This window comes from Oncorhynchus keta, chromosome 33 (genome assembly GCF_023373465.1).
Source record: "Oncorhynchus keta strain PuntledgeMale-10-30-2019 chromosome 33, Oket_V2, whole genome shotgun sequence".
NCBI lineage: Eukaryota > Metazoa > Chordata > Actinopteri > Salmoniformes > Salmonidae > Oncorhynchus > Oncorhynchus keta.
This window is the reverse complement of record NC_068453.1, coordinates 19,259,795-19,283,385: the sequence shown is the minus strand read 5'-3', so window position 1 is coordinate 19,283,385 and position 23,591 is coordinate 19,259,795. Positions and strand designations below refer to the sequence as shown.

Genomic DNA, 23,591 nt, shown 5'->3' with positions numbered 1-23,591 from the left:
CAGCTGCCTGAGACTGACCCTAACCCCAGGGGGAAGGGGGTTAAAGTCAGGGTAGTGTGAGGGTTACCTGACCTTTTGTGGAGTCCCAAATATGTCTGACCTAGAACAGCTGGTGATCCCTGTACCACATGTAGACCCTGACCCAGCAAGTAGACACACACACACACACGTCTCTCACACATTTAAAAGCATTTAGCTGTTGTGAATAGTCCCAGGTTAACTTCCTATACAATTAGTGTGTGTCTGTGAAACTGAAACCTCATTGGTCTGTCTGAGGTAGACCAAACAGCCCCTCTAGCTTTCTTCTGTGTCCCTGTGTGAGTGTGTGCCCCAGTATCAGACACCCGGTAAAACACAAACCCAATAAGTCCATGCTAGACAGGCTGCTGGAGAACAGAAAGGGATAGGGCTGTCTGACATACTTAATGAGGATGGTTTCCCCTGGTGTGGAAGTACAGAATGAGGTATTATTAGGGGCAGAGCAAAAAATGTCCATATTCAGACTGCAAAAGCCACATTGAGACCAAACAGGGCAGTAGTGTGTCTCCAACAACCCAGCTGTCCAATCATTTTAAAATGATGTACTTCCATCCTTCTCTCCCCAAAGAACCATGGAGCAGGCAGGCATAGCTTCCTGTCTTCATTGAATTAGCCTTAGCATCCTTAAACAACCAGCAGGCACCATGTCAATACGCTGAGCTGGCTTCCTCTCCTAATGTCCGAAGACTTCAGATTTAAGGTGAAACTGACCTGAATGGTGGAAGCCTACTACTGGGGATTTGCTGCTTCCTCACCTGGCTTTCCCAGATCATTGGAAGGAGCCTAGGGCAGGGAGCATGGAGTCGGCTATTCTTGGGAGAATTTGGAAGCTGGTTGCAATGGAGTTATTGTTGTGTGGTGACTGACGATTATTAAATTGCTCCTGCTGCTGGAATATGTGTATGGAAATATATGGGCCCTTCTCCAAATCCTTTGTTACCTAGTATTAATACATGTTGCCATCTAGCGGCCAATATTTTTATCGTTCGTAATAATACAAAGTAAAGGTTATTAAGATGTAGAGTACAACATACATTCACATATTGTTATAACATATTAACCAGGTTTGTTGAATCAGGGCTGTTCACTGTGTATGATATTTTGTCTCTGGGGATACATACTTTAGGATTATTGTGATGGTGATCCATGAATTAATTCGTACAGCAACTTTGCATTCAGCAAGCACAGCACGCGCTCAGCTGATTCGGCAAGTTTCTCACTCACCTTACCCACAAACCACCGCGCTTCCTTTTCCCCTAACGCCTGCAATCATGGCGGATGTGGTGCAGGCGAAGGTAACCGAGCAGAAGCTCGAAGAAGAGACGGACCTGAATGGAGAGGCAGAAGAGAAAGAGGAGGTAGACCCTTCCGAGGAGACAGCCAAGAAGAAGAAGAAAAAGAAGAAGAAGAAGTCGGCAGGCCCCGGTAAGAGTTACAGACAGGCCAGTTACCGCTGAGCCGTGCGTGCCTAGAGAAGAGTGTGCCTTGTGAATCGTGCGCCAGGCCTTATGAAACACGCCTCGCTCTCATAACATACCAGTAGCTCGATATCTAAGCATGGGGGCGATACATCTGTCAATCCGAACACGAGGCCGAAATGTCAGTAAACAGACGAAAATAGTCATACAAGCAAACTTAGTAGTTAGTTAGTTGGCTAGATATCTAGCTTAGCCGCAGTTCGTAGTCCTTTGCTGGCATGTTCCACAAGTCGCTAGCAAGTTCAAAGCCGAGTTTTGATGTTTCATAATGTGTGGTGGAATGCTGTTATGTTACAGTTAACTTTCTTACATAACGTAAACGCCAGAATACAGTTTGATTACATATACTTCGATGATCGAGGTTGTAACTGTGTTTCATGATAACTTATATATTTAACACTAACTAGTTACGCATGACTGACCACAATGATTGTCCCGCTGCCTGCTAGCTAGCTATGAAATGTCAAGATGCTGTTTTGATTCAGACAGCATGCTCACTGAACACTGCACACTTACTGCTGACAACGTCATCCTCAGCATGTGCTATTTCGAGCAACCCATCTTCTTGTAACAAGCTTAACTAGCTACAGCTCGCATGCATTTGTCAAATGGATGTCAGACAGTTGCCCTTTAAATTGACATACACAACATTTAGCTTGTAATGTGTGTGTTTACACCAGTAAAGCAGGCTTAGCTGCGTGGGCGTGTGCTGGCCCCCAAGGTTATACACAGATGTTAATACTCTCCCCTCTCCTGCCAAGTCCCTGACCTCGGGGATACACTTTGCGGAATGGGATCATTGTCCACAGTCCAAAAGGATCACTTCCCCACTGGACAGTACCTTCCCTTGCACGCACATAACACATAACACATCTCTCATCCTCCCCTCCCCCGGGTCTCCTGGATGCTCTCTGTTGTGATGGAGCTGTGGTCGCCACGGCTGCCATGTCGTGGTTAGTAAGATGTATAGGATGAGCCCGCCCATGTGTATCTGTCTCTGTGCAATTTATGACTGCAGCAGCCGGCACCGAGGCTGAGGGCAATGGAGTGGCTGACGTGACACAACAGCTGGAGAAGCAGGCTCTGGAGGACAAAGAGAAAGAAGAAGATGGGGAGGATGGTAAGAGACCGTAACAGTAGGCACCTTAGGCAGACCCAGAACCACATGGGCTGAGATCCAACCATGGCTCCTCACACCCTGCCGCGGAGCAGCTGATCTGGGTCCAGTCCTGTTGTTGCGCCCCATGACCCAAATCCTCAGCACCCTCAACCATCCACATGTCTGGCTGTGGACACAGAGCAGAGATGACCTCACACATAACTACATACACATCTACCAATACATGGCTTGCTGGGAGCTGATAAACTCTTGTGACCTTTGAATATGACTAAATTACTTCAAATTCCTCCCCTTTTCTCTCAGATGGAGACGAGGGGGAGAACTCGGCAGGCAAAAAGAAGAAGAAGAAGAAAAAGAAGAAAGGACGTGAGTTGATCTTATTTCATTTGACACTTGAGAATTATGGCTTTCACTTTGTCTGGTCATGTATAGGGTGCAATGGAAGAGTAGACTATGAGCTAGTGATGGATCTGACTGGCTGGCTCTCTGCCTTACTGGTGCACTCTGGAGCATAACCATAACCCTGCAGCCTTCTGGGTGCATCCCCCCTCAGGCTAATGGGCATGTTTGGCTTTTGCCTGAATATTGCTCTGTCACCCCTGGAATTCCAACTCAAACCTTCTAGATAGTTTATTAACTACTAATGAACGGCTATGTGACTTTGTTTTTTCCGGTCTTTCACAGCCAAAGTTCAGACTGACCCTCCGTCTGTGCCCATCTGTGACTTGTATCCAAGTGGTGTTTTCCCCATTGGTCAGGAATGTGAATACCCCTCATTACAGGATGGGTAAGATTCATACACACAATCTCACAAACACCTACTCTTGGCTTGGTGTGTGGTTTGTACCTGGTTACTGTGGAAGCGGGGCCCAGCCTCTTATTTCCCCAGCACTGTGTTATACTAGAGTGGCAGCTCCTCTGATCATCATGCTATACCTGTCCAACCTTCAACACAAACTGGGGAGGGAGGTTTGAGTTTGTTCTGAAATAAACAGTTCTGCCTGGCATACTTGCATCAGTTATTGTGGTTATCAGACAGAAGTGACAGGGTGATTCTTCACCTTGGATCTCTTCACTGATGTGAAACTCATTGACATAAAGGGCTCTTAAAGATGCGCTATGCAGAAATCACTCAGTCATTTCCTGGTTGATAAAATTCTAATAGTTTGCCTAATTTCAGTTTGTGACAAAACCAAGTATAGTGTAGAGAATCATTGTACAATCTTAACTGCTGTAAAATATATTTTCATACCCCAAAATCATTTCAGCCGTTTGAAGCTGGTTTACAAAACTAAACGTAACAGGAAGCATAGAAATATTGCACATAGAACAGATCTACCGCTTCTTAGTCTTGCGTTCAATGAGAACGACAGATCTATAACACACTTTTCTATGTGAATTTGGTCAGGTCGCTGAAAAAGTTACATATTGCAGCTTTAGCAACACCCAAAAACACTGTTGTCATCCTCAGCATAATTTGTTTGGTTTATCCTCTAACCATGCTTGCATTGATTTCCCCCTCAATCACTGTGCTGGGTGGGGGAGTAAGATGTGTGCGTGGGCACTAACCTTGTTGTTGATCCTCCAGGTAGTCGTGCAATGACAATGTTTGTTAACTTCATTGCTGATCCCCTTGTGAATTTCACGCACAGTGATGGGAACAAGTGTGTGTGTGTGCTGACCGCTAACCTGGTTGCTGATTCCCCTTGGTGCAGGCGTACCGCGGCGTGGAGGACCACCAATGAAGAGAAGCGGGTTCTGGACAAGGCCAACGAGGAAATGTGGAGCGACTTCAGACAGGCTGCTGAGGCCCATAGACAGGTCCGCCAGCACGTCCGCAGCTTCATCAAACCTGGCATGACCATGATCGACATCTGGTGAGCCTTCATCATCACAGCTGAGATGTTGCTTCCTATATGTCAGTCTTTTTCCCTTGCATTCCATCTCTTTTGCATTTCATCTTTTGCATACATCCGTTCTTGCGCTTTCATCCCTTTATTATAATTTTATATTATCTCTTTCTGTATAACTAATTTCTCTGTGCGTGTGTCTGTGTTTAAGTGAGCGGTTGGAGAACTGTTCCAGGAAGTTGATCAAGGAGAATGGTCTGAATGCAGGCCTGGCCTTCCCCACCGGCTGCTCTCTGAACAACTGTGCGGCTCACTACACCCCTAACGCCGGAGACCCCACCGTACTGCAGTACGACGACGTCTGCAAGATCGACTTTGGAACACACATCAACGGTACACCCCTGCCTCAGTACACACACGGTTCCTGCTGACACACACATCAAAACATACCTGGCACATAAACAGACACAACTAACCACTCAGACCATGTAGGATGATGTGCTCACTCCCACTGTGTTTTCAGGTCGGATCATTGACTGTGCCTTCACCGTCACGTTCAACCCAAAGTATGACAAACTGCTGGAGGCTGTGAGAGACGCCACCAATACTGGAATCAAGGTCCGGCATCAATTCACACGCCATCCATTCCTGAGGCCGCTTGATAGAATTTGAAGTAAGTGTAGTTCAGATGTTCAGTCTCATCTCAATCATGCTTCATCAGTGTGCTGGAATCGACGTGCGTCTGTGTGACGTTGGAGAGAGAATTCAGGAAGTGATGGAGTCGTACGAGGTGGAGATTGACGGCAAAACATACCAAGGTACTGAGCTACTGAATATATATATATATCTCACATATCTCACACACGCAGTGATTTGTTGTAATTTATGATCGAATATAATTCCTCACAAATGTTAATTTCCAGTGAAGCCAATCAGAAACCTGAACGGCCACTCAATTGGCCAGTACAGGATACATGCCGGCAAGACTGTCCCCATTGTCAAAGGAGGAGAAGCTACCAGGATGGAGGTGTGTATCTGTCTTACTGAGCATTTGAAGAGCAACGAGGGAGATAGGGGGGCAAGGTTAGAAAGGGCTGCTGAGTTAATGGTGTGCTGTGGGAGGTTGACCGAGTAATGATGCTTAGTTAATGGTGTGCTGTGGGAGGGCGACTGAGTAATGATGCTGAGTTAATGGTGTGCTTAGGAACCGAGCCAGATCCAATTAGCCATTAACACAATACCTGCATGCCTGAATTGGTGTCGTCGATGATCAAGGAATTTCTATCACAGGATTGCCTGCCCCAATGTATTTGGTTGACTGCAGCAGTGTCCTCCTACCCCAATAAGTGTCCTTTTTCTGACTGATTCCCTCTTTTGCACCACCAGGAGGGAGAGGTGTACGCCATCGAGACGTTTGGCAGCACAGGGAAGGGCGTGGTCCATGATGACATGGAATGTTCTCATTACATGAAAAACTTTGATGTGGGACATGTCCCAATCAGGTAAGTTGGTTGCCTGTGTGAACACTGGACTGTGTATTCCACCCTCTCTCTACCCCTCTCTCCCCCCAGACTCCCCCGGGCGAAGCACCTGTTGAACGTTATCAATGAGAACTTTGGCACACTGGCGTTCTGCCGGCGCTGGCTAGACCGGCTGGGGGAGAGCAAGTACCTGATGGCCCTGAAGAACCTGTGCGACCTGGGCATCGTGGACCCGTACCCCCCGCTCTGCGACACCAAGGGCTCCTACACCGCCCAGTTCGAGCACACCATCTTGCTCAGGCCCACCTGCAAGGAGGTGGTGAGCCGAGGGGACGACTATTGAATACGGAACCCAACCTCATTCAAACCCCTCCACCCCAATACAGAGAGTAGACACACTGAACCGTCTGCCTGCACTTCCAACAGAAAAACAGCATCTAAATACAGGACCTTCCTTTGGTCTCTTCCCATTTCTCCCACCTTGGCAGAGAGCAGCCAGTAAGGGCTATGAAAAATGCTGCTGTAAGGTACCCCACATTGCATTTTTACCGCTATTTAAGAGCGAGCATGGAGGGACGAGCTTATGTCGCAGCAGCTGAATCTTTTTTCCCCCTCTCTTATATTTTGGTAACCACAAAGCTTAGTCGTCATTCCCCTCCCTGCTAGAGGGATCTGTGGACACGGTGTCTCATCTATCTTCTGAAGCTGGAACTGCCATAGAATCTCAAACTGTTACAGTTCAACTGCTTAGAACACCCAGTATTTAGACCCAGTAAGAATGTGAAGAAACAAACCTTTCCTTACCAAAATAAGTACCTTCGTCTCCCTCGAAGTATGCATAGGGAAGGGAGTGTTTCCTAATCATGTGACCTGATCAGGAAAAACTCCTGGCCCAGACTGCGGTCTTTCAGCCTGACCCTACAGTGTTCTGGTCTTCGGGTCCTGACAGTTACTAGTCACTCGATTGCTCGTCAGAACCCTGAAATTGTACAACTCTTCCCCTTTCGAGTTCCTGTTGGGAACAATGACGACTAGACAACCATGCATCTACAGCTGTATGTTTGGCTTCATGATACAGGGAGAGGACTCTTAATCTTAATAAACAAATACTGGAGAAGCGATTTGTGAAATGGCTGCTGCCACTATATGTGCTTCATTTTGAGTTCCCTGGAAATGTCTTTGTAAGAAAACAATTGAAATAAAAAAAAATCTCTCTGTATTCCTGCACTGGGAAGAAATCCTTGATTGGCTATATTTAATTTGTTTAACTAGGCAAGTCAGTTAAGAACTACTTATTTACAATGACAGCCTACACCAGAATATGCTGGGCCAATTGTGCGCCGCCCAATCACGGCCTGATTCGAACCAGGCTGTAGTGACGCCTCTAGCACTGAGATGCAGTGTCTTCGACCTATGCCACTCGGGAGCCCACTGTCCTTGCAGGCCTCCAGTAGATTCGATCAGAGAGGAAAAGGCAAAGATTTCACTCTGTCCAAAGCATTTCTTTGGGCTTATTTTGGCCAACGACTCCCATTGTTAGGGGGAGACATGAGCGTCTCGTCATTATATACAAATCTTGACTCTAGTAGGCAGCCGCCATTATGTATACCCTATTTAGAAATAGTCAAGTGAAAGGAGATTGTGTGAGGGCTACAGCATGGTAGGAACCTTAACCAAATTAATAGTGGTGCGGATTTAAAAAAGTACACAAATTAGTGTTTTCTTAGAAAAATGAAAATATATTCTCATGAGGTAATTCTCTAAAAATTGAGGTAAGAATTTGCATAGTATCACTTCCATAAATGTGTACACACCCGAGGCAGTATGAGCACAATGCCAACATACATCGGGTGGAAATGTGCTTTGAATTCTCCCCAACAGGTGAATCTAGAGATGAACAGCATTTAGGTTGAGAGCAGTTAAGCTAGTACCAGCATGGAGAAATCTCTCACACACAGTTTCAAACACGCAGCAAGGATCTACTTGCACCAGTCTGGCTATTTTATACTTACATTATACAGAGCCAACTATATTGTGTGAACACATGCTGGTATACACACACACACACACACACAGGAGAGACGGGTCAGACCTGCTGGTGATTCCAAACAACTAGAGGGGGAAGGAATCAATTACAAAATCTCTAACAGTCAGTGGCCCTGTTTTTAAACAACTTCTGTGAAACATCCTCGATGTCAAGAGTATACAAAAATACATTCAATATTCTAAATGCTGGCCTGGGTAGGACTGCTACAAAGAACTGATACCAAATGCACTTCTGGCAAAGGAACTACAAAAATAGATATGTTCTGATAACGAAGGGCACTTTTCTATGACAATTATGACTGCTGTCGGGATACCAACCAAAAGTTGAGGCAACAGGCCTAAAAACACCAGCACCACTGAAGACAGAGGGCAGCATTCAGCTGGAAACTGGTTATAAAATAGATTTTCCAAAACCAATCAAAGAATATATCTTGCAAATGTTCTGTAATTGTTTTTGGGGGAAGCTGAGATACTTTTTAACCGTTTCCCTCATGCTTTGGCGTGAGGTCAGTAATCAATTATAAACCATTTCCTGACCGACCGGACTTACTACAGAGAGCGATACCAAAGATGGTGGATAAATTAAGATGTCCCACTCAGGCTGTTTATCTTTTCTTTTTCTTTTTTTAAATATCACCGTTCCGGTCCACTTAAGTGGTGGCTCTCCCATAGGCACCAATGCATTAACAGCTGGGTCTGGTCTGCTTAGTTCATTGACTATATATGAATCAGAAAATAGGAGCGAGGGAGGTGTCTCGCTTCCCCTTACGTCTCTGGCGAAACTAAAGGGGTTAAACTCAAACTATTTATGGAGGGAATTATCTGTTTCAGTCTACATTCCAGTTGAGAATTTGACTGACTGACATCCCTTAGTCAACTGTCTAAAGTGGCTGTGAGAAACACTGTAGTTGATTCAAATTGTTTGAGAAAAAGAAAAACAGAGCACAGAAGAGCAGAAGGTTGACACCTGAATAAATCTGAACTACAGTCACACCTGGCCAAAGTCTGTCTCTACTCCTGTAAAGGCGTGTCTATAATACAACGCACAACTTGGCTGATACTCTTGATAAAATAAACCTTTACACTATCAAACATGTTTTCCTTTTCTTTTAAAACCCATATAAACAACATGTACAAGAGATTCACAAAGACAAAAATAAATTTTAAAAAAGACTGTCCTTTGTGTCTTTTAGAAAAATAAATGATAATTATCATTCCTCCCCCCCCAGAGGAGATAAAAATGAACACAAAGAAAGAGTGTGAGAGAGGGGAGGGGGGTTGAGATGTTTTGGTGGTGGTAATGCTGATGATGTCACGTCACTGGACTGCTGAGGTACAAAGGAGGGTTTGGGGCGGGGCTCAGTGGGTCCTGGTCCTATAGCGGCCTGTCTTTGTCCTGAGTGGAGCGCTGCGTGTAGAAGAGTATGTAGGCCTGGGCACCACACACCTCCTCCACAGAACACACATTCAGCTTAGAGTCATTACAGTGGACCCAGAACCCTGAGAGAGAGAAAAGGAGAAGAGAGAAAGGGTATTAGATGTAGGTCAATTCCAAGAAAATGTATCAAGAGAAGGTTGTGTGTCACCTTTGTATTTGTAATTTGTTTTACATAAAACATGTATTTTTCCGTGTGCGTGAGATGTTCTTACTTCCTTCTTTGTTGTAGCAGTAGGCAGTGTAGTGGCCAGAGCCAAAGCCCTTCCCATGATGCATCACCACAGCAGACAGTTCGTACAGGAAGTGTTTGGGGGTCGGGGAGCCGGCGGGGGCTGGACTGGAGTATGGCGAGCTCTTGGGGGAGGGGTCTCTGCAGCAGTATGGCTCCATGTTGAGGAGCTGGTCAAAGCTGACGTGGACCCCGATCTTCTCCCTGTGGTTTCTCCCAGACCACCTGACGACCAATCACAAGCACATCAACAGACCAAATCACCAAATAAGACGGTGTTTCAAATGCATGGTTGTGTTATGGTTCTTGAGCAATTGCTATGTGCTCAATGGTTACCTGCAGTGTTTGAGGTGCATGGGTGTGTTGTGGTCATTGTGTGGTCATAATGCGGTCAGTACCTGAAGCGTTTGAGGTGCAGGCGCAGGACCTGAGGCAGTTTGTGAACCATCAGCTGTTTCTGAGCTTCAGTCAGGATGACAGGCTTGGAGGAGAACCTCCGCCGCTTACCTAGAGACAAGAGTGAGCATTAGACAGGACCAGAGTAGTGAGGAGTTGAGCGTCTGGAAATCCCCGCTCATCGCTCATGGGGCAGTGCTTACCTCCTTGAAAGAGAATATGCCAGGCCTATTGAGCCAAAACCAATGATTGTATAGATAATAGAACAAAAATGAACTAAACATTTAACCCAGAGTCCTAGCCCCGTCTAAGCCGGGTGAGGTTCGGGTGGTTTTACTACGGTAACCCCGGGCGTCACAGGAGCATTTAGCTATTTAATTTGGAATTTTAAGACCCATTGGACTATAACAAAAATATATAATTTCATGAATTTTTGACCCTAACTTAAACTGAGATTTTTATGGGAACTTTTGTATTATGCTAATAAGATGGGGTTTAAGAGATCAATTTTTTTAATTTGACACTTCAAAACAAACTTCCTTTAGATTTTTTTTGGGGGGAGGCTATTTGTTCCATGTAGTGAATCTGTTATTCATTGCGTTTGTATGGGCTAATAGCAGTAAGGCCAAAACATGTTTTTAATTAAAAAGATGTATAAATTGTTTTGATACTTCAAAGGGTCTTAAAATTCCAAATAAAATAGCAAAATGATCCTTGGTATGACACTTAAAACAGTTCCATATAGCTTAGTAGAACCCCCCACCCCGGCATAGACCGTGTTTAGAGCCAAAAATAATGGGTTAAATACACGTATAAAAAAATATAATAATAACAAATGTTTCCTGATCTTATATCTCTCAAATATAGGACAGACACTTCAGGACTAATTTAATTTTGATATTTTTAGGGAACTATCTGTTCCATAATGCATTTGTATGGGCTAATAGAATGAAGGTTTGTTTTGAAGTGTCTGTCCTATATCTGAGAGATATAAGAAAGATCAGCAAACATTCGTTTATTTTTTTACATGTATTTAACACCTTATTTTTGGCACTAAACAGTCTCCGTATATACTTCCACTCATTATTTCATCTGGTACTGAGGGACCTTTAGACGAGTCGTGAGGCCTGTGGGTGTCCTAGAGCAAAACAACCAACCTGTTCGTGAGAGTCTCACCTTCGCACAGAAGGGTCATATTAGTGTGTAGCCCAAACTGTTTGGATGCTAGCTACCAAACTCGTTATTTTCTGTTAGCGTGTGCACGTACTAAGTACACCATCATGCTTTCGGGATACCTGTCTTTTCAGATTCCACAGTGATTCTTTAGTTGTCGACACAATATCCCTGCACTCCCTCTCTTGCTCCTCATCTTTGTAACGCACATTGATTTTTCACCTGTGTGTTTTATCAGTTCCTTTCTGAAAATATTTAGCATACTAGATAACAATAACTAAAGCAAGGGGATAAAGCAGCACACAAGTAGACTACAAATGCATGCTGGTCCGGGCATGCCCTGAGCTTGTGAAGTGAGCACTACTGGAGCCAAATTGGAGTGGGCGAGAAGGCCGACGCTCCAGCCTTTGGGAAACTCGCTACAGTCAAATTTAGCATGCTCCGCTCCATCTAAGGCCACATGCTCTGGACAGGGCTATGTGAATACTCACTCAGTCTAACTATAGCACTGGATGGTAGTTTGACATGCAGACAGAAATAGAGAAAACTTAACTGCTTTCGCAAAATTACTGTACCTCTAACAAACTTACCATTGAATGAATGTGTGTTTGTGTGTGCCTCTGTCACTCACTGTTGCACTGGTCGCAGGCGTAGATGTTGCCCTCCAGGGCTTCGGTCTCCGTGAACTTGGCCAGCATCTCCGTCAGCTGGCACGAGACCTGCGCTGCGCTCTCTCGGCTGTTGCTGTGGTAACGCTCGGGGAACTCCAGCGATAGGTCCCAGAAGGGTTCCACCGTGTTGGAGCGGTGGTCACATGCTAGACACGTCACCTGATGGAGGGGGAAGAGAAGAGAGAAAGAGGTGGGGCAGAGAGAGAGGGAGAAAGTGAGAGTTGGGGGGCAAAAGAGTGAGAGGAGGGAGAAAGTGAGGATGAAAGAGAGTTGTGTGAAGGCAAGCCAAGGGCAGCTGAGCTAACTAACGCAGTAGCACACACAGGAACTGGATTATCTGATATACACAGCTTTAGAAACATTGCCCCCCACTCACACACACACTCACCCCCTTGTTAGGAAAGAGCAGGTGTGGGTGTATGCTCAGAGAACTCAAGACACTCCTCTCTTTCACACACCGAAACAGAAAGTACACACGTTCAGTCACACTCACTCACTCAAGGGTAAATCGATTTGAATTCAATCACTTTAGACAGCATCCCTTTTGATTTAAGCAAACCTTTCCATACATGTTTGGCCATGGAAGAAGTGGTCTGAAATGGACTTTTGAACCTGAAAACATTCAGGGGTTAAAAGGTGTTCAAAGTTTTGCATACCCCACCCTACAGGGTGAGACATCCATGTCTTTATAGTATGTCTTTATCACTGGAAAAGATAAATGGTTGCGTTTGATATCATTTAAAATGCTTACAAACAGGGTTGTAAAACTATTTGATAACTTCTTTAAAAATATACACTACCGTTCAAAGGTTTGGGGCCACGTAGAAATTCCCTTGTTTTTCAAATAAAAACACATATTTTGTCCATGTTAGGGATAGGGGGCAGCATTTTAACTTTGGATGAATTGCGTGCCCATAGTGAACTGCATCCTACTCTGTCCTAAATGCTAATACACTGCTCAAAAAAATAAAGGGAACACTAAAATAACACATCCTAGATCTGAATTAATGAAATATTCTTATTAAATACTTTTTCTTTACATAGTTGAATGTGCTTACAACAAAATCACAAAAATTATCAATGGAAATCAAATTTATCAACCCATGGAGGTCTGGATTTGGAGTCACACAAAATTAAAGTGGAAAACCACACTACCGGCTGATCCAACTTTGATGTAATGTCTTTAAAACAAGTCAAAATGAGGCTCAGTAGTGTGTGTGGCCTCCACGTGCCTGTATGACCTCCCTACAACGCCTGGGCATGCTCCCGATGAGGTGGCGGATTGTCTCCTGAGGGATCTCCTCCCAGACCTGGACTAAAGCATCCGCCAACTCCTGGACAGTCTGTGGTGCAACGTGGCGTTGGTGGATGGAGCGAGACATGTTGTCCCAGATGTGCTCAATTGGATTCAGGTCTGGGGAACGGGCGGGCCAGTCCATAGCATCAATGCCTTCCTCTTGCAGGAACTGCTGACACACTCCAGCCACATGAGGTCGAGCATTGTCTTGCATTAGGAGGAACCCAGGGCCAACCGCACAAGTATATGGTCTCACAAGGGGTCTGAGGATCTCATCTCGGTACCTAATGGCAGTCAGGCTACCTCTGGCGAGCACATGGAGGGCTGTGCGGCCCCCCAAAGAAATGCCACCCCACACCATGACTGACCCACCGCCAAACCTGTCATGCTGGAGGATGTTGCAGGCAGCAGAATGTTCTCCACGGCGTCTCCAGACTCTGTCACGTGTGCTCAGTGTGAACATGCTTTCATCTGTGAAGAGCACAGGGCGCAAATGGCGAATTTGCCAATCTTGGTGTTCTCTGGCAAATGCCAAACGTCCTGCACGGTGTTGGGCTGTAAGCACAATCCCCACCTGTGGACGTCGGGCCCTCATACCACCCTCATGGAGTCTGTTTCTGACCGTTTGAGCAGACACGTGCACATTTGTGGCCTGCTGGAGGTCATTTTGCAGGGCTCTGGCAGTGCTCCTCCTTGCACAAAGGCGGAGGTAGCGGTCCTGCTGCTGGGTTGTTGCCCTCCTACGGCCTCCTCCACGTCTCCTGATGTACTGGCCTGTCTCCTGGTAGCGCCTCCATGCTCTGGACACTACACTGACAGACACAGCAAACCTTCTTGCCACAGCTCGCATTGTTGTGCCATCCTGGATGAGCTGCACTACCTGAGCCACTTGTGTGGCTTGTAGACTCAGTCTACCACTAGAGTGAAAGCACCGCCAGCATTCAAAAGTGACCAAAACATCAGCCAGGAAGCATAGGAACTGAGAAGTGGTCTGTGGTCATGCTGGCCTTCTAGGCAGAATTGCAAAGAAAAAGCCATATCTTAGGCTGGCCAATAAAAAGAAAAGATTAAGATGGGCAAAAGAACACAGACACTGGACAGAGGAAGATTGTAAAAAAAAAGTGTTATGGACAGACGAATCTAAGTTTGATGTGTTCGGATCACAAAGAACATTCGTGAGATGCAGAAAAAATGAAAAGATGCTGAGGAGTGCTTGATGCCATCTGCCAAGCATGGTGGAGGCAATGTGATGGTCTGGGGGTGCTTTGGTGGTGGTAAAGTGTGAGATTTGTACAGGGTAAAAGGGATCTTGAAGAAGGAAGGCTATTTTGCAACGCCATGCCATACCCTGTGGACGGCGCTTAATTGGAGCCAATTTCCTCCAACAACAGGACAATGACCCAAAGCACAGCTTCAAACTATTCAAGAACCATTTAGGGAAGAAGCAGTCAGCTGGTATTCTGTCAATAATGGTGTGGCCAGCACAGTCACCAGTTCTCAACCCGTTTGAGCTGTTGTGAGAGCAGCTTGACCGTATGGTACGTAAGAAGTGCCCATCAAGCCAATCCAACTTGTGGGAGGTGTTTCAGGAAGTATGGGGTGAAATCTCTTCAGATTACCTCGACGCATTGACAACTAGAATGCCAAAGGTCTGCAAGGCTGTATAAAAAAAAAGATTTAACCATGAAAAAGCCGATTGAGACACAAGAGTCTATTTTTCAAAGGAGACCTGGCCAAGAAGGCAGCAACAATCAATACATTACATAATTAAAACATACAACATTTAAAAAATCATTTACACTTCTCTGTAACAGAGTCTCCCATCAATATTTTAAATTAATTCAGTGACACTAACATATCTAGATGAAGCATGGATTGTAGACTATTCCATATGTCTGGTGCACAAGAAGAGAAGGCAGTCTTGCCTAATACTGTGAATGTCCTGGGGACTTTAAGTAGCAACCACCTAGCAGACCGGGTATGGTAACTATTGGTGGTTAAGGAGACCATACTACAGAGGTAAAGAGGGAGCCCAAAAGGGCTTTGTAGATGAACACATACAGTGGGGCAGAAAAGTATTTAGTCAGCCACCAATTGTGCAAGTTCTCCCACTTAAAAGATGAGGCCTGTAATTTTCATCATATGTACACTTCAACTATGACAGACAAAATTAGAAAAAAATCCAGAAAATCACATTGTACGATTCTTAATTAATTTATTTGCAAATTATGGTGGAAAATAAGTATTTGGTCCCTTACAATCAAGCAAGATTTCTGGCTCTCACAGACCTGTAACTTCTTCTTCAACCTGTTACTCCTACCCCCTACTTTTTAGAACATTCTGTTAAAAATCATGCAACATTTCAGCACCCTGCTTCTCATGCCAGGAATATAGTACATGCATATGATTAGTATGTGTGGATAGAAAACACTCAGACGTTTATAAAACTGGTTAAATCACGGCTGTGACTATAACAGAATGTGCGTTTCATCGAAAAGTGCAGGAAAATCTGATCACTGAAAATGGAACCCTGGGGCACAGCTCTACTAATCTCAAGAAAGCTAGACTTGTGATTGTCAGTATATACACATTGTGTTCCGTCAAAGATGGTTCCTAAACCAATTTACTGCCCCTTCACTGAGACCAATGTTTCTGAGTCTAGCTAGAAACAATTCATGGTCAACTGAATCAAAGGCCTTTGATAAATCCACAAACAGAGCAGCACAATGTTGCTTTTTATCAAGTGCATTTATGATGTCATTTACCACTGCCATAGCTGCAGTTGTGGTACTGTGCCCCGATCTACACATATACATATATATACATATATATACATATACATATATATACATATATATATATACATACACATATATATACATATATACATATATATACCTATATACATACATACATACATACATACATACATATATATACCTAGGTATGTGTATATATATATATATATACATATATATACATATACCTAGGTATGTGTAAGTGAGTGCTATTTTCTTTTTGTTGCTTTGTCTCTGTTGTTGTATCTCTTAATATGGGTGAAAATTGTGAAATTCCAATAAAAAAATACTGTTACAAAAAAAAGAATGGTTCACATGAGGGCCTATATCATAGTTGACAGTAACAGAGCTTACATTTGAGGCCTGGGCCCCACCATTATCAAAAACTGAACCAGCAGATATGAAGTAATTGTTTAAAAAACCTACAAAATCAGCTTTGTCCTTCACTTCATTGGAATCCATCATTAAATGGTCAGGAAGGCCAGAGGATACATTACAACATGACACTGATTTGATTCGCTTCCAGAACTTGGTAGGGTTGTTTAAGTTCTCTGTGACAGCATTTAAATAGTAATCTGATTTGGACGTCCTGATCAATCCTGTGCATTTGTTTCTTAGCGCTCTGAAGGAGGTACAGTCAATAGGAGCATTTGTATGTCTAGCTTGAGCCCAAGAGATATTTATCTTTCTAATTAATTCTGCCAAGTTATCTGAAAACCAGGGATTGTCCCCTCCACTGATTAAAAATTTCTTCACTGGGGAATGCTTATCCCAAATCGACACAAATATCATATAAAAATAGTCCCAGGCAGTGTCAACATCGGGAATCAGACTTACTCTGTCAATATTATGGTACAGATCATGTAAGAACGCTTGCTCATCAAACTGTCTAAAATGTCTTTTAAAAATATAACAGGGTTTGGCTTGGGTCATTTTTGTATTTCTAACACAAGCAATTGCAGTGATCACTGACATCATTACAGAATATCCCAGTTGATGTGTATTCGCTAGCACAATGTCCAATAGTGTGGATTTGTTAGGTGCTCTGGGATTCGGTCTTGTTGGCACATTATTTTTTATTTATTTTTTACCTTTATTATACTAGGCAAGTCAGTTAAGAACAAATTCTTATTTTTTATTAATTGAGCGAGATTCAGAGTCACACAGTTCTTTAAAAGAGTCCGATACAGATCTAAGCATGTCCCAGTTCAAATCTCCCAAAATAATGAATTCAGAGTCATTTAGCTTGTGCAGGACATCAGAAAGAGAGTTAATTGAGTCTGCCGATGCTGGTCTGTAGCAGCAGACTACAGTGATGTGGGAGTCCTCATATACATTTACTTTAACCACAAGCAATTAAAAATGTTTGGCTTTGGTAATTGAGAGAATTTCAGGTGTTAAACTCGGATATCATATAAATTCTAACCCCTTTACTCACCCGAGCCATTCTAAAAAACTGTGTACCCATCAATAGAAATGGAGTTATTTGCCTCAGATTAAATTAGCCAAGTTTCTGATAAAACCATTACGTCTGCATATTCTAATCATGTCTATTTCTGGAAATAGACTTCTGACATTAAACATGCAAGAGGCCAAAACTTGCTCTATTTTCAAAATCATAGGGAGATTGCATGGTATCTACCGGCCCAGGGTTTGGTCACACATTACCAGAAATCAACAATAAAAGCATAACAATATATCTCAATTGCCCAATTAGTGAGGACTTGGTGGAGCCAGCACCATTGTGAATAAAACAAACACAGGAAAAAAAGTAATTCAATAGTTTTTGATTTTGGAAGAATGCCATCAAGTATAGGTCCAGTTGCGTTTGAGAGTGTTACAAATGTAATTGCAGAGAGAGACCAAGTTCCTGGTGGTATTGACATGGTCTCGTCGGAGTGTTTGCAAATTGTAGGGCATAAGGCGAAGATAATTCACTCACCCATTGATCATTCAGCCTATTTAATCCAGGATGGCATCGAGTAAAGAGCAGGCACAGTAACAGATACATAATACGTTTTTTAGAGGCCTTTCAGCACAGTGCGCAATGACCTGTAGACCTAGATTTTCCCACAACGCATCAGGTTTTCCAATCCGATAACCACTTCTCCACTCCTAGCCTTCAGTGCGCACCTGCACTCGCGTAGCAGGCCTGCGCGCAGACAGACACTCCTGACTCGGCGAGCTCCAACTCCAGAAATGTATAGAAAAAAATAAATGGCATTCTCAATCTTAAATCATTGTACAAGTACATTTCGTAAAAATAGAGACTGAGATCTAAAAATAATAGTTGTTATATACAGCACCCACCTTCACATAAAAAGTATTTGCTTCTGTAAACAGGATCAGGGTCATTAAATCTCTGATCTCAAGGATCACACAAACGGATAGACTGATTGGCTAACATCTTGGAGAATTGCCACAAATGGAAGATTCTTTGATGAAAGCAAAGTTTGAAGGACAATTATTATTTAAATTAAAAATCATTATTTTGAACCTCGTCAACATCTTGACTATATTTCCTATTCATTTTGCAACTAATTTCACGTATGTTTTCATGGAAAACAAAATACATTTCTGTGACCCCAAACTTTTGAACGGTGAAGGTTAAAAATTTCAAGAACAAAACAAAAATCAAGTAATTATAAAGTAGTTTGACAACGCTTTTTGTAAACTTTAAAATTAAATAAATCTCAACCATTTATCTTTTACATTGATAAAGACATTGATGTCTCTTGGTATGGTATGCAAAAGGGGTCAACTTCGAGCACTTTTATGTCAAGTGTTTTGGCATTTGGGTCCAAAAAGTCTCTTTCTGAGCCGTTCTACAATGGGCAAGTATGGAAGGTTTAGTTCAAATCAAAGCGGGTTCCGTCGAAAAGTTTATGAATTCAAATGGATTTACCCTTCCATTAACTATTAAAATGATGGAGCTTCAGAGTGTGTTGATCTGCCATTGAAATGTCCCCATTTCTTGATTGGAGCCAAGCACATTTAGACAGTATCATTTTGGCATATTGTATTTTATATATATTTATTTTATATTACTATCAAGACAAAAATGTGGTAACAGTCACACACATTGTGCAGTATAAGCTCCCATCCAAATCCTCCAGTAAGATCACTACTAATAAATGTAAAGGCCCTTTAATCCCTTTTCAATCCATTTTAAACCATGTCCAGACTGGTGAATCGCAGAAGTGTGTGTGTTTATCAGTATAAAAATGTGTATCAGTCTGTGTATATCTGTGTTTGGGAGAGTGTGTGCCTCTTTCTCTCTTACCTGGCTGAGGAGCTGACCGTGGAAGATGGTGTTGACTATGCTGAGCACCTGCTTGATGAGATGTCTCTGTCCGGTTGACACACCAGCGGGCGGCGTGTGAGTCCCTGTGCTCTCCAGCTCGTGCTGCACCTTGTCAAGCAGCTCACACAGGAACTCCTGGGCATCCTGCTGGGCGTAGCCCCGGAAGGCTGGGATCAGCTGCCACACCGAGTGCAGCATGGCAAAGGGCGACACCAGTGCCCACTTGCCCGACCACATCACCTGGAAGAGTGTGTGCAGCTCGTGGCACAGGGAGATGTGCTTGGAGCTGGGCTCCTTGGGCTGAATCAGCTCCATGCTCCGGGCCCTGGAGGCACCCCCGCTTAGCCCAGCACCCACCTGGGGGCCTCTCCTCTGGGCCAGCGGGAAGGACGACACAGGGCCCCCGGGGCTGGGAACCACCAGCTGGCCGTGAACGGCCGAGGCCAGCAGCTCCAGGGCCTGCGTCAGGTCCAGCTGGAGGAAACACTCCCTGAAGATGTGAAGGTGGCTCAGCACCTGCAGGATGGAGTTCATGTAGCATGTGTTGCCTAGGTTACGCAGACCCGTGACACCCGGAGTGACAGTGGGCCGCCGTTTGAGGGGCGAGTCGCCCTGTTTGGGGGGGGCACGGCGGGGGGCCGGGGAGGGGGCAATCCGGGCTTGGGCAGAGGCGGCTCTGGGTTTGCCTTTGGTGGAAGAAGAGGGGGTTGAGTAGCGAGAGGGTTTGGGAGCAGGGGTTTTAGGGGGGCGGCCCATTCTCTTGGGGGTGTGAGTGGCGGGGCTCTGGGTTCTTGGTTGTGGGGCGAGGGGGTCTGGGGTGTGTAAGTGGTGCTGTGGGTGCGTGTTCGTGTGGAGCAGGGGGTGACAGCAGCGGCGGCGGCAGCTCTCTGGCTGGCTCTCCTCAGGCGGTGACTCTTCCTGGGTGGAGCACTCTCCAACGCTTCCTGTAGCTGCCTCTTCAACGTCTTCCTCCTCTCTCTCAACTCCTTCCTCCTCCTCTCCTCCTCCTCTCTCTGCCTCTCCTCCTCCTCCCTCCTCTTCCCCCCTTCCGTCAGGCTGAACCAGGTGTGGAACACTCGACCCATCAGTGCCCGGCGGCGGTGCCAGAGCGCCGTGAACATGCGGTCCTCGTCCCTCAGCTGCAGTTCGCTGGAGCCGCAGGGCTGGGGGGCGTCGGGTGGAGCGCTAGCCGATCTCAAGATGCGTCCTGAGCGGGTGGTGACCTCGTAGCGCTGGCTCTGGATGGCACTGAGAGTGGAGCGCAGCAGCTTGAGGTCTCCCGTCGCGTTGTCGTTGAGCACGTAGTCGTCACATAGGTAGCAGAAGACATAGAGCTCGTTGACCTCTATGGCCAACGGGTGGTGATGCTGCAGGAAGTGCTGCAGGGCGTGCTCCTCGATGTAGCGGCCACACGCAACGTGGGCACAGCCCAGGCAGGCCCACACCGACTCTGTGGTGTTGCAGTCCACGCAGTGCCACTTCTGGGGGTTGAGGATGGAGTGGTCTGGGGCCAGCCTGAGCCGCCCCACGTGCTTACACCTGTCCATCGCACACACTTGCTGGGGGGCTCAGTCCGTGTGTGTGTCTGTGGGTAGGCGAGTGTGGATGTGACACGTCCACACTGGGGCTTCAGATCACCATGGCGAGCTCAGAAACTGGGCGGTCCCACGGCATGGCTTTATCTGGGGAGGAAGAGAAGAGAGAGACTGAGTGAGTAAGGCAGTTGTACAAAACTCTAAACTTCTCTAATCTCCTCTCAGTAAAGGCCTTACCCAAATCGTATAAAGAGATCCTTTGTTTTACTAGATGCCTGTTAGTGAAAGCAATGGTATCAAAACCTTTTTAACCCACAACCCATTCTGGTCTTTATAATAACTTGTGGTCATGCATTTTACCAGTTCGCTCTCTAACATGGGTACTTATTATAAAAAGAAATGTTAAAAACTGGACAATATCCTGAATGTTGACTGTGGTGATCAGATGTGGCTTTCTGTCATTACAGATTTCCTTCCTCTAATGTACCTTTTAAAACAGTTTGCATAACACTGGGGGGTTAGGCACTTCTGTAGCACCGTTTGAAAACTGCTGGGTTGGGGATTTCTGTTTTAGAGTCTCAGCTCCATCATCATCACCCCCCAATGGGGCCAAAGGGAGACTTAAGCCTGGAAAACAAAGGGGGGCTGAGCTGGGAGGGTAGAGCACCCTTTGTATGTGTACAGGCAGCCTTACAAAGAGAAAGAGGCAAGAGAAGAGATGGATATAGAAAGGGAAAGGAGAAAGAGGTGGATAGGAAGATCAAAAGGGAAACTAAACTCGAGGATCAGAGGATGCCAGTCCCAGCTACTGTTACCCTTCTCCATAAACCAATCTATAGTATATTTAGGAGGAGAAACAGGACAAGGCCGACCCTGACTACACAGGGCCAAGTTCTAACGGGTGTTTGTTTACCATGCAAGACTCCCTGTGTATGATTTAAATAAGTAGCTGTTACCACTGAAGGAGTGTCTGTCTGTCAACATTGTACCCCTTTGACTCCCACTGTTTTTATATAACATTTAATCAATGCAATTGTGGTTTTATAACCATCGACAATCGTGATACATTGTTTAGTTTTTTTTTAAATCCACAATAGATCTGGTGGGCAGTTACTCGCAAGGACATTCCTTTGCTTCTGCTTCATTTTACCCAGTCAACACTGATAACATAAAGCGAGAGATGTGTGTTTTCAAACCTGCTAACTTAGCTAGCAAGCTTTCCCAGACGTGTTTACCACTTCACTAACGTTAGCTCACCCGACATTGGTAAATTGTCCCCGCAAAACAACTTTTAAAACTAGCTCTAGCTAACAAATGTCACACAAATACTGGTAACTAACCGCTCCTTCTTCTATCCTGATGTCACTAACTATCTATAGTTATAACAGCGCTAACGTTACTGCTGACAAGAACCTACTCGTAAACTTATCGAGGAGGATATCAAAGGCTCGCGCGCGCACCTAAGGTGCCCTTGTGCTTTCTCTCTCCGTCGGGCGGTATGTATCTTCTAAATAAACACAAATCGAATATCTAACGTAAGATAGGTAAACAATCGCTAGTAAAATAATAAAGTATCCAGCTAGTTTGTTGGCTAACGTGGTGAGTAACAGAGCTAGCTACATGGCTAGCAGCAACCAGGCTAATATTGTCAAACCAAGTCTAAATACGTTAGGGGTCAATGCGTCAGGGTTTGAATTGTTTATCAAACATGGTAGTTAGTTTTCAGATGAATGTGTACACCATTAACAACTGACACGAATTGTAAAGAAATACGAAATTTAAAAAAAGTACCATACCTATCCTTCACGGCACTTATTCCTCTGGTACTAAAACGGTCGCCATCTTGTATCTACTCTTGTCGCGTGGTGTTGGCACGAGCACGTCCTCGGTAGGGTAGCGTCAAGTGTCGTTGCCTGGCTCAAGGTAGACGCTCTCCTAACATCAGATCTAGGATCAGATTATTCTACACAAACTCTAAACGTTATCATTGAGGGGATTAGAAAACATCTGACTTTGTATCAGTGGTTAGGGGCAACCTCTAACCTACTCAGCACAGATGGCACAATTTTGTGACATAATCTCAGGATATTGTCGTGTCAAATTCATGAAGCCAGGCCTACACAACACAATCAGAGGAAATATTTGAAATAAAATCGAAGTGGCCCTTCACATTCTATTAAGCACATTCTGCTGTTGAGTATGACATACATACTGTTTGGCACTGCACTGAAAATGGCCTATTTACCCTTTTCTACACCAGTAAGGCTACTAATAAAGCAACCCAAAAACACGTTTTTTTCTGTCACGGCTTCTGGAAAAACAATTACATTCAACACGTATTAATGCCACAAGATGGCAGTGATGTATCAATCAATGTTCAAGTTGTGCGGGTGTTTTTTCATTTTACCTGAGAATACGTTGCAAACATTGCATGTGAGAGTATTAGGTGTGTGTATGTGTGTTGGGGGGATGCAGGTGTAGGGCTCCATGCTGGTTAATGAGGGCATTGGGGGCTGAAGCCACACACTGTAGAGATGGTATCAGACTGGGTGTCTAACATTAAACCCCAGAACTCCTGAGACATAAGTCTTAGACATGCTAACCACAACCGGAGCCTAAGACTGACTCACGCAAATATGCCCAATGTTCCCAAACTCTGTCAGCATCTCTGGCCTCATGTGAAAAATGTCCTGACACAGTGAATGTGAATGTGAGAATGAGGGGATACAGTCAAGA

General features: G+C 44.7%; 2 protein-coding genes across 3 annotated transcripts; one reads left to right on the top strand and one right to left on the bottom strand.

Annotated features, from left to right (window-relative positions):
• Positions 1 to 1,276: 1,276 nt before the first annotated feature.
• Positions 1,277 to 7,187, top strand: LOC118366344 (methionine aminopeptidase 2-like). 2 transcript variants are annotated; one of them, XM_035748930.2, is made up of 11 exons: positions 1,277 to 1,464; positions 2,536 to 2,637; positions 2,941 to 3,003; positions 3,322 to 3,424; positions 4,353 to 4,514; positions 4,699 to 4,880; positions 5,011 to 5,105; positions 5,209 to 5,305; positions 5,411 to 5,514; positions 5,874 to 5,989; positions 6,059 to 7,187. In XM_035748930.2, exons 1-11 carry the CDS (start codon positions 1,311 to 1,313, stop codon positions 6,309 to 6,311), a joined length of 1,431 nt encoding a protein of 476 aa, XP_035604823.1. In that variant the 5' UTR covers positions 1,277 to 1,310; the 3' UTR covers positions 6,312 to 7,187. The 2 variants fall into 2 exon arrangements, with proteins under 2 accessions (XP_035604823.1, XP_035604824.1); XM_035748931.2 differs by lacking the exon at positions 2,536 to 2,637.
• A 497-nt stretch (positions 7,188 to 7,684) lies between these two features.
• LOC118366343 (ubiquitin carboxyl-terminal hydrolase 44-like) lies at positions 7,685 to 20,878 on the bottom strand. Its single transcript, XM_052492373.1, has 6 exons — positions 20,162 to 20,878; positions 19,300 to 19,994; positions 11,882 to 12,080; positions 10,080 to 10,188; positions 9,665 to 9,906; positions 7,685 to 9,514 (listed from the first exon to the last, which is right to left on the bottom strand). The coding sequence occupies exons 1-6, from the start codon at positions 20,865 to 20,867 to the stop codon at positions 9,390 to 9,392; spliced, it is 2,076 nt and encodes a 691-aa protein (XP_052348333.1). The 5' UTR covers positions 20,868 to 20,878; the 3' UTR covers positions 7,685 to 9,389.
• Between the last annotated feature and the right edge of the window lie 2,713 nt (positions 20,879 to 23,591).

What these genes read in the sequence shown, in the direction of transcription:
- LOC118366343 (XM_052492373.1), bottom strand. Translation starts at nt 20,867, where the DNA reads ATGGACAGGTGTAAGCACGTGGGGCGGCTCAGGCTGGCCCCAGACCAC. An exon ending in CCCCTGCTCCACACGAACAC is followed by an intron (nt 19,995 to 20,161) that starts GCACCCACAGCA and finishes GCAAACCCAGAG; the next exon opens with CCGCCTCTGCCCAAGCCCGG. An exon ending in CTGCACCTCAAACGCTTCAG is followed by an intron (nt 9,907 to 10,079) that starts GTACTGACCGCA and finishes ATTGGTCGTCAG; the next exon opens with GTGGTCTGGGAGAAACCACA.
- LOC118366344 (XM_035748930.2), top strand. Translation starts at nt 1,311, where the DNA reads ATGGCGGATGTGGTGCAGGCGAAGGTAACCGAGCAGAAGCTCGAAGAA. An exon ending in AGAAGAAGATGGGGAGGATG is followed by an intron (nt 2,638 to 2,940) that starts GTAAGAGACCGT and finishes CTTTTCTCTCAG; the next exon opens with ATGGAGACGAGGGGGAGAAC. An exon ending in TGACGGCAAAACATACCAAG is followed by an intron (nt 5,306 to 5,410) that starts GTACTGAGCTAC and finishes GTTAATTTCCAG; the next exon opens with TGAAGCCAATCAGAAACCTG.